This window comes from Gopherus evgoodei, chromosome 8 (genome assembly GCF_007399415.2).
Source record: "Gopherus evgoodei ecotype Sinaloan lineage chromosome 8, rGopEvg1_v1.p, whole genome shotgun sequence".
Lineage (NCBI taxonomy): Eukaryota > Metazoa > Chordata > Testudines > Testudinidae > Gopherus > Gopherus evgoodei.
Window position 1 is genome coordinate 43748468 of NC_044329.1, and position 12315 is coordinate 43760782.

General features: G+C 52.5%; 1 protein-coding gene across 1 annotated transcript in view; it reads right to left on the reverse strand.

The window, feature by feature from the left end:
- Positions 1–12315, reverse strand: part of DDR2 (discoidin domain receptor tyrosine kinase 2) — a 151651-nt gene that overhangs the window by 46208 nt on the left and 93128 nt on the right. Inside the window, exons 4-9 of the mRNA XM_030572798.1 lie at positions 9851–9953; positions 6944–7175; positions 5983–6130; positions 3324–3429; positions 1782–1965; positions 864–1107 (exon numbers count right to left, since the gene is read on the reverse strand). Coding sequence (XP_030428658.1) covers positions 864–1107; positions 1782–1965; positions 3324–3429; positions 5983–6130; positions 6944–7175; positions 9851–9953 — 1017 coding nt within the window. The remainder of the gene's footprint in view (positions 1–863; positions 1108–1781; positions 1966–3323; positions 3430–5982; positions 6131–6943; positions 7176–9850; positions 9954–12315) is intronic.

Genomic DNA, 12315 nt, shown 5'->3' on the forward strand with positions numbered 1-12315 from the left:
GCTCGTGTGAGGGCAGAACGGACTGTTCCTCTGTGGCACTTAATTTACGTCACAGAGCACCTGCTCAACTCTACCTGGCCCTCCAAAGGTTCCTAGCCCTCTCCAGACCAGGTTACCACAACTCAGCCAAGTCTGAATTCTAAAGCCTCCAAGCACAAATCCACCAATAGGGGCAGTGTGCAGGAGAACGTTCCCATTGCATGCTGTTGCTCTCCTCTCAAAACCCTGCTCCTCCACAGGATGAATGCTACAGCTACTGGTACCACAGTAGCCACAGTACACACTTTCCATGGGTAAATAGAGGACTACTCTTCTCACTGCCTTGTAACACATGAACAAGCGGACACTCCATGGAATTGAAAGGTGAGAAATTCCAAATCAATAAAAGGTACTTACTTTTTCCCCACACAACACGTGGTTAGACTGTGGAACTCACTGCCACAGGAAATCATTGGGGCCAAGAATTTAACAAGATTTTTAAAAGGGACCGGATATTTATATGGCTATCAAAAATATCCAGTTACCATAATTAATGATAAACATTTGGAAAGGGACACTGAACCTCCTGCTTCTGGGCTTAAGCCTGTCTGTTAGTGACCACGATGAACCCTAATGCGGGTGCAGATCATCCCACATCAGTTACTACAGGGTTCTCATACCTTCCCCTGCAGCAGCTGTTGCTGTCAGGTACAGGAGACTAGGTTATAAGCATCTGAGGTGTGATCCAGTCTGGCAGTTCCTACATTTCTATGCTCCAGAACAAATGGCAGATCACTTGGCACTCCCTGGACCTATGCCTTCCTTGCTCCCTGACATGGATGCTGTGGCTTCCAGGACCTAATCCTCCCGCTCTCTGCCAGTACCTGACTGGAAAGTGATCTCACTGAACATCATCCAGGTGTCGGCAAAGTAATACTGGCACTTGATGGCGCTGGCCATACGATGAAGCAAGGGCACGGTGACGAACCGTGCACTGGGGTTGACATCATCCAGCACCAGCACCGAGGAGATGGTGTTGGGCTCCCACTCATTGGCATCGGAGCGGAAATAGCACTGAACTTCCTTGAAGATCTTCACCCCCTTGGCAAACATGTTGTTGCAGTGTACCTGCATGGCAGCAACAGAGTCCCAGGTGAGCTCAACACCAGCACAGGCTGGCAGCACTTGCTGCCCAGGGCAACTCAGTAGGAATCGGAGACCCTGAGATAGTCACACAGGGAACACTGTGCTCATCGCACCCTTCGTGGTACCCTCACCTAGAACCCTAGCTTGTCAAGGGGCCCCAGGAGGAGGGGTTGGGGGATATTTCCTTAGCATTTCATCATAGGAAACTTGGCACTGTCTGAGGTCACAAATGGAGTTAGTCTTTGGTCTCATTCCAGTCACTAGCTGACAGGTCATAGAAACATAGTGATTACAGACAGAAATGGCCCATTAGTCACCCATAGGCAGGGATAGTAAGTGGGGCAACAGAGAGGGCTGAGCAGAGCAGGAGCTGGTGGCTAGGGCTGAGGAGACATGGTGCAGCTGAGCGGGCAGTGTAGCTTTGTGTCACTCATGTTCACTATCCTTGACAAAGCCCCACCCCCCCCACGATGCAGGGCAGACTGTGTCCTAGACCCTAAGGCCTTGTATTGGCATTTTGAGAGGCACATGACAAAGTCAGAGCCCGAGTCCCTTTCTAGAACGTGCCTTCTGCAGCCGGGCACATATTCTGAGAGATAAGGCCATAACGAGCCCTCACTGATGTTACCAAGAAAGGTGCCCCTGGAGCCACAGACCTTCATGGTGGTGAAGTTTCTGATCCGATCAAATTCAAACATGATTTCAATGTAGCCCCCAGCAGCGCTCTCATTGCGCCACCCCACATAGTCATAGCCAGGCCACATGTGGTACTCGTGGGTCTGTGTGAAGTCATCCAGGCCAGAAACACCGTCCGTCAGCTGGCCCAGTCCCTCAGTCATGCTGCAGACATCAAGGAAAGATACAAGGGGATGCGAATCTTTTTTTAGAGTCCACACAAAAATCTTTCCGCTCTCTGCCTCCCACCTGTGCCCCCATCCCACCAACACTGAGGAGTGTACAATGGATGGGCATTTTTCATAAATGCTTTAAAAAACTGAAGGACTTTTTTCGTTATAGCTTCTTAAAATCATTAAACCAACTCTCTTTCCTTACTGAGTCTCCTGAGAGCCATTGCGGCCCGTTTTAATAACACAGAGGCTCTGCAGCCCTGGGCAACCTTCGTAGTTTAGCAGAGGTGCTTAGGAGTACTTGGCCTCATATGCTCGTTTGTGTGCCATTAAAAGAACTTGGATGGACAGAGGGAGGCAAGAAGAGCGGGAGAGACAGACAGACTAAAATGTTCAAACCTGGAAGTCTAAAGTTCCCTAAATAAAGAGGACCTGATTTTGCAAGGTGCTCAGCACTTGCTGCTCCCAATCGGTCCACAGATCTCACTGCTAGTGGATTTGGGGTGGTTCTGTTATTGGGGTTGCTGCTAAGCACTGGAGTGCACACCCTGTTGTTTGCAGGAGTGGGCTCTCATTAGCATGGATGTTGATGGCACTGGTGTCTTGGCCTTAGAGAAGGGCGCACCAAAGTATTGGTTGGGGCCGCAAAGAGCCCATTTCAAGTATTACACTGACTTTGTGACCCAATGAGGGCTAGGAGATGACAAGCATCCTTTGGTATGTGGAGTAAACTCCCAGGAGGAATGACAGGAGCTGCTTGACTTTAAGGGACCCCATATTGTGGGAAACAACTATTAACTCCACATCAGAGAGATCTCAGTGGGCTGCCTCAGTCACACAGGGGGCTCTAAGAGCCCCCAACATCCCTTCCAGGGGCTTCCCACAGCCTCCCAGCACGTATGATGACCTGGGCTGAACTCATAATCTCCAGAATAATTGGCTATTTTCTCAGCAGGAGGCAGCGACTTGCGCCTTTGTTGGCCAAGTGGCTCCTTCCTTCTGTGCTTATGGCAAGAACATGATCTTGTTTAAAAGGGCAAATGAGCATATCCACGGCCCCCCTGCCTGCAGGGCACAATCCCCGCTGGAGTGGAATTGCTGTTAGTTAGTTTGTTGAGTACTAATGATGTGCTCAGGGATGTACAGAACCGGAGGAGCTGGTGAGTCAAACAGCTCAAACTGATGACCTTTGAACCACATTTCTACCAAATAGCTTATCACAGGACAGCACTGGGGAGCATTTTTGTGGAGCCCTTGGTAGAACATTGGCAGCTTGTCATTACCAAGCTCTGACCTGCCCGTAAAACCCCTCCCCCACCTTCCCTGGCAAGGAGCTCTCTGGGAACTTACCTGTAGCCAAAAGCGCCGTCATACACAGAATCATTGAGGTAAATGACTGTGCCGCTGGGAAGGACGAACTGCTGTCCAGCAGGAGCATTGTAGGAAACCAGCCCATCTGCCAGAGCAATCAGTGTGCAATTAGTGTGGGCCCAAACAAGCATCCCCCTCAGCCAGGTTTGCAGCAGCTCTCCCGGATAAACAAAAAGGAGAGCACAGTGCAACATCCACCTAGGCCAAGAGGCTCTTGATTGCAGCACAGACCAGGGATGAGCTCAGAAACAGACTGGGCTTTGCTGTATGAGTTTCACACAAAATAGATGGGGGAAAATGGCTGGAGGAAGAACTGGCCAGGCTGTCAAATAGGGCAGTGAAACTATCATACGAGCAAAGATATGGATGTAGGCCAAGAAGATGCAACCCGCCATTGCCAGTCACGTCCCTTCACACACAACCATTGTTGCCATGTCCTCTCGCAAACTCCCATTCCTAGCCGTGGACCTTTCCACATTCCCAGTGCCAGCCATGATCTGTCACCTTCCCCCGCCCCGCTGTCAGCTATATCCTCTATCAAATCTCCACTGCTGCCACCTCCTCACTGCCACCAATGGCCCCTCACAAACCTCCACTGTGAGCCATGACCCCTCACAAGCACCCATCACTCTCATGGCCTCTCACAATCCCCCATTGCCAGCTGGCCTTATGTCAATCCCCACAACCAACCATAACCCCTAGCAGCCCACCAGTGAAAGCCATGGACCCTCACAAACCCGGGCACTGATGCCATGTGGCCTTACAAATTCCCATTGGTAGCCAAGGTCCCTCACACACCTCCATGGCCAGGCCTGGCCCCTTGCAAACTCCACTGCCAGCCACAGCCTCTCGCAAACCCCCATTGCCAGCCACAGCCTCTCAGAAACCCCCATGGCCAGCCATGGCACCTTGCAAACCCCCACTGCCAGCCACGGCCTCTCACAAACTCCCATTATGGTCATGGCCTCTCACAAACCTCCATTCCTAGACATGGCCCCTCACACGCCCCCACTGCACTACATCTCCTAGTAAAATCCCCATTTCCAGTCATGAGCCCCCACTCCATTGCTGCCCCATTCCCTTGTAAACCCCTCTTGCCACAATCACATTGCAAGCCATGGCCCCTCAGACCCATTAGTGCCATGGCTCATTGCAAACCCTCAATGCTGCCACAGATCCTCACCAACCCCATTACCCACCACAGCACCTCTCCCACCCCCACTGTGAGCCACATACCTGCATTATTCCAACAGTCCCTCACAAATCCACACTGCCAGACACATCCCCTTGCACATGCTCATTGTTGCCACGGCCCTTTGCACAACCCCATTGCTGCCACTTTTCCTCACAAATCCCAGGAGACAGCCATGGCTCCTTGCACACACTCATTGCCAACCATGGCCCCTCACACAGCCCTGACCCCTGAGAAACCTCCATTGCCAGTCACAGCTTCTTGCAAACCCACATTACTGAAACGGCTCCTAGCAACCCCCCATTGCCAGCCATGGACCATTGCACACCCATGTTGCCAGACATGGCCTCTTGCACACCTCCATTACTGCCATGTCCTCTCACAACCCCGCATTGCCAGGCATGGCTGCTTGCAACCCCCCATTGCTGACACACAAGCAAACCCCCATTTCCACTCGTGAGCCCTCACAAGCTGCCATTGTTGCCAAAGCACCTCACACAATCCTGTTGCCAGCTATGGCCTGCGTCAGGGTGTACAAACCCCACACTGAAGTACAAGAGATAAAGCAGCTGGCGGAAGATGGACTGGGGGCTTAAAAGGGGAAGCAGAGCAGCTGAATAGAGGGCAGGCAGTGGACAGGAGAAGACCTGTGGTCCAAGCTCCTAGGAAGGCGCCTCACAGGAAAACTTGCAGCCTGAGGCTTGGATATGGACCTGCCCAAGCCTGCAAGGGAGGTACTAGGGACTTCTGAAGGTCACAGACTTTAATTTTGTGTTTTCTTTATTTTACCCTGTGGGGAGAGGGGACACTGGTAGGAAGCGATTCAGGGAGGCAGCTGCATAGCACTCCAAGATGCCGATTTCAGCTGCCTACCATTGGGCCCTGAATCCTCTACCAGCCCCTAAAGAGGGGACAATGACAGAAGCCTATCCCTTGGTGGGGAACTTAGTTGGGAGACCCTGAAGGTGCAAGGGTCCAGACTCTTAAAAACCAGCCCATGGGGGAAGTCCTGAAGCCCTTGCTGACTTCTGAAGACTTCCACATCATTGGATTCAAACATGTGACCTAGCCAGAGGGCTGAGTCGCTAATAGGACGGACCCCCAAACAGAGAATTTACTGTGAGAAAGGGGAAGTCCTGGGAGGAAGACAACTTGCCACACGCTAGCCTGACCAGGAGGCAGCACTGCTGGTGAGTGTTCCCCTTCCAATTCCCATTGCCAGCCACAGCCCTTTGCAAGTCCCCACTGCCTAGAGATCCACGCAGAGAGATGCATTTCCCTGGTTCACACTCCGGTAATACATGTGGTGTGTTATGTCAGACCCCCAAACACAACACAGGGTCCCGCTGCCACAGCAAGAGCCATTGTACCTGCAGTTCATCTGGGCCCCTGATCCATAGCACTGAAAATGGGTGTGACTGGTGCCCTTGCAGAGCCCCTGCTCACCTAGCCACGTGCAGCCATAGAGCTCCACTCGCAGACAGACGTTCATGGAGTGGTCAGTGATGGGAATGAAGCGTATGAAGCGAGCTATGATGGGAGGCTCCAGGTCCTTGAGGACAATGTCATAAGGGTTGGTGTTTCCATCCAGCACCTGAGGATGACAGACACCAGCTGGCAAAGGGTGCTGATGCTGTGCAGCTGGGAGAGACGGGGGCGGCTCACACGCCCTACAGGCCTCTGAGTGTGGCTCACAGCTGCTGCACCCCACTGTACCCTGCTACCACCACACAGCTCTTCCCCGTCACTGGGGGCAGGGAGCTCACTGCTTTTGCATCAGTCTCGGCATCTGTGTGGTGGGCACAATCCCACCGGTGCATGGGGCTTTGCCATTGTTAGGGGCCTACAGTATGACAGTAGATATGCTTGTATCCTCTGCAGTGAACTTCCATCCAGCACTACACTGTGGCAGCCTGGATGGTGCCAATGTTCATCTCCATTGAATTGGGGCAGGTGGGAGAGATGGAGTGGCAAGAATGGTTATGGAGGGTAAAGCCTGCACTTCGACTCACACCTCCCTGGCCACTGCATGGCAGATACCATCAGCATCTTCACTGGCATTTGCCAATACTCCAATGACCAAGCCCCAACTGCCCCAGAAATGGATTGCTGACTCCCTTCATTGCCAGTTCCCTAGTCAGGCAAGGACATTCTCTGTCCTAGGGGATAGTGTTCTGCTCGTCGGACAGGCACTGCTGCAGCCCCAAATGCCTGTAACTTGAGGTGGCAGCTATGGAGACTCCTGGCCCACCTGGTAATGGATTTGCAGTACACGCCAGTGCAGCAACACTTCGTTAGGGTGCCAGTCTGAGCGTGGTGGCACACCCCACATGTAGGGCCCCCCATCCCATCTCCAGGGCAGTGGGATCCTAGCAGGGAAGATTTATTAGCCTCCCCACCTCCTTACCTGCTTCCCATGCCGGTTCCTCCAGGAAATCCACCGGGTGCCATCCCGACTGTAATTGATCTTGTACATTGGTGCAAACTCGTTGCCGTGGCCGCCAGCATGTCGCCCCTGGGTCCCCACCAGGGTGATAAAGTGCAGGGCGTGCAGGTCAATCTGAAGGAACTCCTTGAGGTCATCCGGCTCAACGGGGATCTCCGGACACCAAGCCCCATCACCCTCTTCTGAGTCAAGCCTGGGGCAGTGCAAAGTGGGGTAGGAGTGCAGAGGAGCAGAGAGAGTCACTTCCAAATAGATTCCTGTGAGAGCCTATCATGGCACCCTGCTCCCCAGGCGTCAGACCCCATCCTGCCATCGCCACATCCCACCCCACTTGCCCCTGGGCTGGCCTAGCACTGACCAAGACTCTTCTAATCAGCAGTAATAGAGCAGGAAAGTCCCAGCTCCTCAGCCTCTAACCCTTAACTCACCTGCAGCACCAGGAGGACCTGTCCTTCTCCTCACGAGGAGCTGGCATATGGAGGTGGATTCAGATTTGGGGCCATGCAGTGAGGAGGGCTCTCCAGCCAAGTTTAGGCCTGAAGCCCTGAGGTCTCAGTTCTCTCATTATAAAATGCTGGAGGAGTGTTCCCCCACCCCCTTTGAGATCTGAGCTTTGGCCTTGGGCCCCCATAGGGAAAACAGTCCCATGGCCAGGGTGGAGCTGGCCAAGGAGCAGCATAATCAGAATTTCTCCCTCCCATGGGCCATCTCGTGTTCCCCCAGCAGCTCACACTGGATCTGGAGTGCTGGTGCTGGGTGCCATTTCTGAGCATGACCCATACCCATACATCTCCTCGCCTGCTGTCTTGTGGGGGTGTTTCCTTGCCTTCCCGCTCACAAATTATGTGCTCCTCTGCTTTGATCCTGGCTCCAACAGGGGGCAGATTCTGTATCTGACCCATCAGAAATCCCACCAGAATCAGGCCTGAGGGCCAGTGTGGGCCCTGGTGCTCTGTGGGCCCAGGGGAGGAGAATACAGCACCACTGCCCCCAGATCTTGCTCATCAGGGGACCCAACTGCAATCCCTGCTCTCACCAGTCATCACTTGTGGGCATCTGTTGGGCACTAGCTACACAAAGTGCGGGAGGACAGGAAGCATGTGGGAGTGCACTGGGTCAGGCAGATGGGACCAGGATAGTATATGGCAGGAGCTGGAGGGTGTCATCATGGGCATGTTCCCTGGAGAGTGTTCCTCACTGCCTCTGACATGGGGTTGGCCCTTCAACAGCAGCATGGTGTGTATGCAAAACTGGCCCCTGCTTTGAGCCCTACAGGAGCCCTCATAGCTGGGTCAGGCGCCAGGCACTAGAGGCAGAAACACAGCGTGCAGGGCCTGCCATGTGAGAAGCTGTTGGGTAACCAAGGTGGCAGGGCAGAGCCTCAGATGGAGAGGTGAGATGGGAGGGGCCAGGAGAAAACATCTCCCTCCAATCACTGGAGATGATGCATGACTTTTCCTCAGCACCAGGTGAGGAAGAGCGGTCAGTAGCACAGGAAGGCGGAGAGGACGAGCAGGGAGAGCCCCATGCTGTAGACAGTGTCCTGCCACCAACTCCCCAATGCAGAGCAACAGGCAGCCACAGGGTCAAACTCCAGCCCTGGGGCAACCTCTGCTGGGCACATGCTGGGTGTAGCATCTGTCTTGCAGCTGCCCTCTCACACTCAGGCAACTTCCGGGGAACGGGCTGGGCCAGCAGAGAAAGTGAGGCCAATGGGGCTATTCAGGGTGGGTTTCCCAGCCTGCAGGAGTTAAGATGAACATGGGTGGAAGAGAAGAGACCGGGGGTGAGCATTACTTGTCAGCAATTGCTCCTCGCTGGCTCAGAGTCACTGCTCCAGCTGAGGGAACGTTTGTAACGTTCCTAGCACAAGGGACCCTTCCCAGCATGCATTCACAAATAAACACACGCATGCTTGCAGCATCTTTTACTGAACCCAAAGTGAAGGAGGGAACTCACTGAGGGCACTGTGATGGCTAATGCTGGCTGCAGGGAGGCCCCTTGATATGCAGCCGAGCTCCAGGGCCACATGCCCTTCCTGGGTCTGCAGGCATCACACACCCCAATAGATCTAGTCTCCTGAGGAAAGGTCTGGGTTAAAAAGCTCATAGCTGCATGTCTTTCACTAAAAAACTCTTCCCCAGATCTGCCCTGTCTTCTGACACACAGCATGTCCCTTTCACCCCCAAAATCCCTGGGTCTGAGCCCAGGTCTCCAGTCCCACTGTCCACTTGGTACCTTCCTCATGCTCCCATCTCCGCTCTGCTCCACTCTGCAACTGGCTGGACTCTTCCTCACTCTGGAACCTGGCAGGAGACTAGAGGAGCCTCAGCTGGTGACCAAACTGTCAGTTACCATGGCACCTGGCAGCTGCTTCAAGGTCTAGCCCATGCAAGCCTAGTCATGGCCCCACAACTTTGCCCCCAGGAACACATTCCAGGAACCCTGTCTTAGGCCAGCTCCACAACTGCCATGGAACCAAGGCCCCACTGCCTGCTTCAGAGAAGTGCTCTCCACCTCCCCACAGCTGCAGCAGAGCCTGCCTTGTCCTGTGCTGGGCCCAGGGCACAGGAGCAGTGGCGGCTGGCAGAGGAGTCTGTAAGAGTGGCAGCCATTGAGGTAAGCTGCACACACAGGAAGACACTGGCAGAGTGAGACTGCAGGTGCATGGAACATGCCCTGAGCCCCAGCACAGGGTCCTCACCCAGTAATGGCCAGTCAAAGAAAAGGAACACCAGTGAAATCCTGCTATGGCCATTGAGAACATCAGTGACACATCTGTCCCCTGTCATAGAATGAGTGTGATACCAACCAGCCAATCACTCCCATGTGAAAGGCACACGGCTCCCTTGCATCGGTTGCCCTCACCTTCCATACTTGGCTGCTGTGGATTCAGACCACTGGCTGGAGGCAGAGATGTCTTCGTCCGGGATGTGGCCGCCTGACATGCCCAGAGGATAACGGCACACAGCTGAAACGAGACACACCATTGGCTGCTAAACGTGGAGAACGCTCAGTGCTTCCAAGGAACTTAGAGCTGGCCCTCAGAAGAAGGTCAAGCATGGTGCAGGCAGCTCTGGGCAAGCTCCCCCCACTGCATGCCAGACCTGCTCCACCACATTCCATGCTAGCTCAGTCCTAGGACCTCCCCAAAGCTAAACCAGTGCACCACAGATGCCACAGTGATAGGCTTGGTATAAGAAACAGGCCCATCAGCAGATCTCTAGTAGAACTTCCTGCTCTTCTAGGCTTTGGCTCTGCACCCTACACAAATATTGGTGTCCGGTATCTGGTGTAGACCCACAGACCCTCCCTGCTATGCCAGCCTTAGGACCTTCACACAGCCTGGCTGAGGTAGCCACTCTTGATACATCCAGCAACCCTTTCTCCTATGTAAAATCGGAATTATCCCATAGTGCAGACGTACCCTGAGACACACCGACTTTGCCTGAATGTACAGCAGACAGACCCACTTTGCCAATCAATTTTGTTGTTTTGAGTTAAAATACACTTTCGCAAATGTTGCGAGAATGCAGAATCAGTCAGTGCTATGCTTGGCTGATGTGGCAACACATGGTGTTAGACACCATCAAGTGCTCGAGGGACGTCTATCTAGAACACACCACCCGACATTCTAGCTATACTAGAAGAGATAAGCTGGAATGCCGATGAGAAGCAAAGTCGGGGGAAAAACTGAAATACTTCCCTGATGGATTGTGTTTTCTAAGGGACAGCCTATCCTAAATTCTCAATTACTGAGGGACAATCTTCACTCATTCCTATATTTCCTTTCCACAACCAACTCTCTGTACAATTCTTATGAGTGATGTACCTGAATACTTGGATGCTAATACTCTAACTGTATCACTGAATTTATTAACCTTAATCTGGGTTACTGCAGCTTATGTATTTTATGACTTTCAAACCAACCTTTGTACTTTTGGACAATGTAAACACTATACCCAGATGTACAGACATTCTTTCCTTAACCTGTGTATTATATCATTTTAACATTAGCTTTAATAAAAATTTTGAAATCTTGAATGCAGGGATAACAAAGTGTTGTTCTCCTTAGTGTTTGACTAAAAGCAACAAATTGTACTTACCATAGTCTAACTGAGAGGTTCATGCTCACTCTAGCCTTGCTCACTGAACAGGGGATGGCGACTGATGCCAAGCCCTAGGGAAATCAGAGGGGGTGGGCACACATTCCTACTGGGGTGTGTGGATTCTATTGAAAGAGTCCTAGATGCCATTTGACTCTCCCACTTCAGTGGTTAAGGACACAGTTGGTCAGGCTTATTTGAGTGTCTTGGCTTCTTCCTCACGTGAATCCTGATTCCAAGAGCTGCCCTGCATTGACTCAGCCCTCCACAGGACCAGAAGGGGCCCAGCCACACAGAGCTGCCTGGAGGATGAGAGCCAGAGACTGCTGTTCTCAGGGGAGGCAGAGCTCCCTCTCTCTGGAGAGTCAGTCCATGCAGCGCTCTGAGGAGGCATGTGGGGGCAGCTGCAGCCTCTCACTCAGCCCCATGGAAGGGCATCTCAGCGACAGGCCAAAATGGGATGTGCCAGTCCCGTGCGTGTTGCTCCCGGCTCCAGCTGCTGATGGATGCTCCTCCTTTTGCTCACCAGACAGAGGTGGTGCGTGTGACTGCAAACAAAAACTACATTTCTAATGATGTATGTGGATGGACAGTCGATAGCTGGTCAGCTCATGTACAGGGCTTCATGGAGTTCGCCCCTTTCAGGGAGCCAGCCTAGGACTGTCAGGGCATACTGCCTACAACCACCAACCCATGATAACACAACACCATGCTTAGCAGGATGTATTGTTAACACCAGGAATTGAACCTGGGCCCAATACATCTTAAAGCAGGAGCCTCTAGTGCCTGAGCTAAATGGCCCAGGTCTGTTAGCTAAGGCTGCAGCAGACTGATTAACCTTCACCTGTAGAGGGGATCAGAGCCCCACAGAGCACGGTATGGGTTACAATAGTTCACAAGAACGCAGTACTCTGTGCTTTAAGTGAGAGGAGACTTGGTCAGCATTCAAACCCAGCTGCTCACCCATGCTGGGGATGGGCCTTCTGGTTTCATGGGCTAACATGCCTGTTGCAGATGGCTGATACGGGACTCTAGCAATAACGAGCTAAAGGCTGGAAATATAATGGATACCAATAGACATGGTTTCATGGAAAACAGGTTGTGTCAAACAAACATGATATTATTCCTGGAGCAAATTACAAATCTGGTTGATAAAGAAAACTAGGTGGCATTATACAAATATCAGTATGATCCATGTTAATGGCTTCAAAACTGGCTCACTGATAG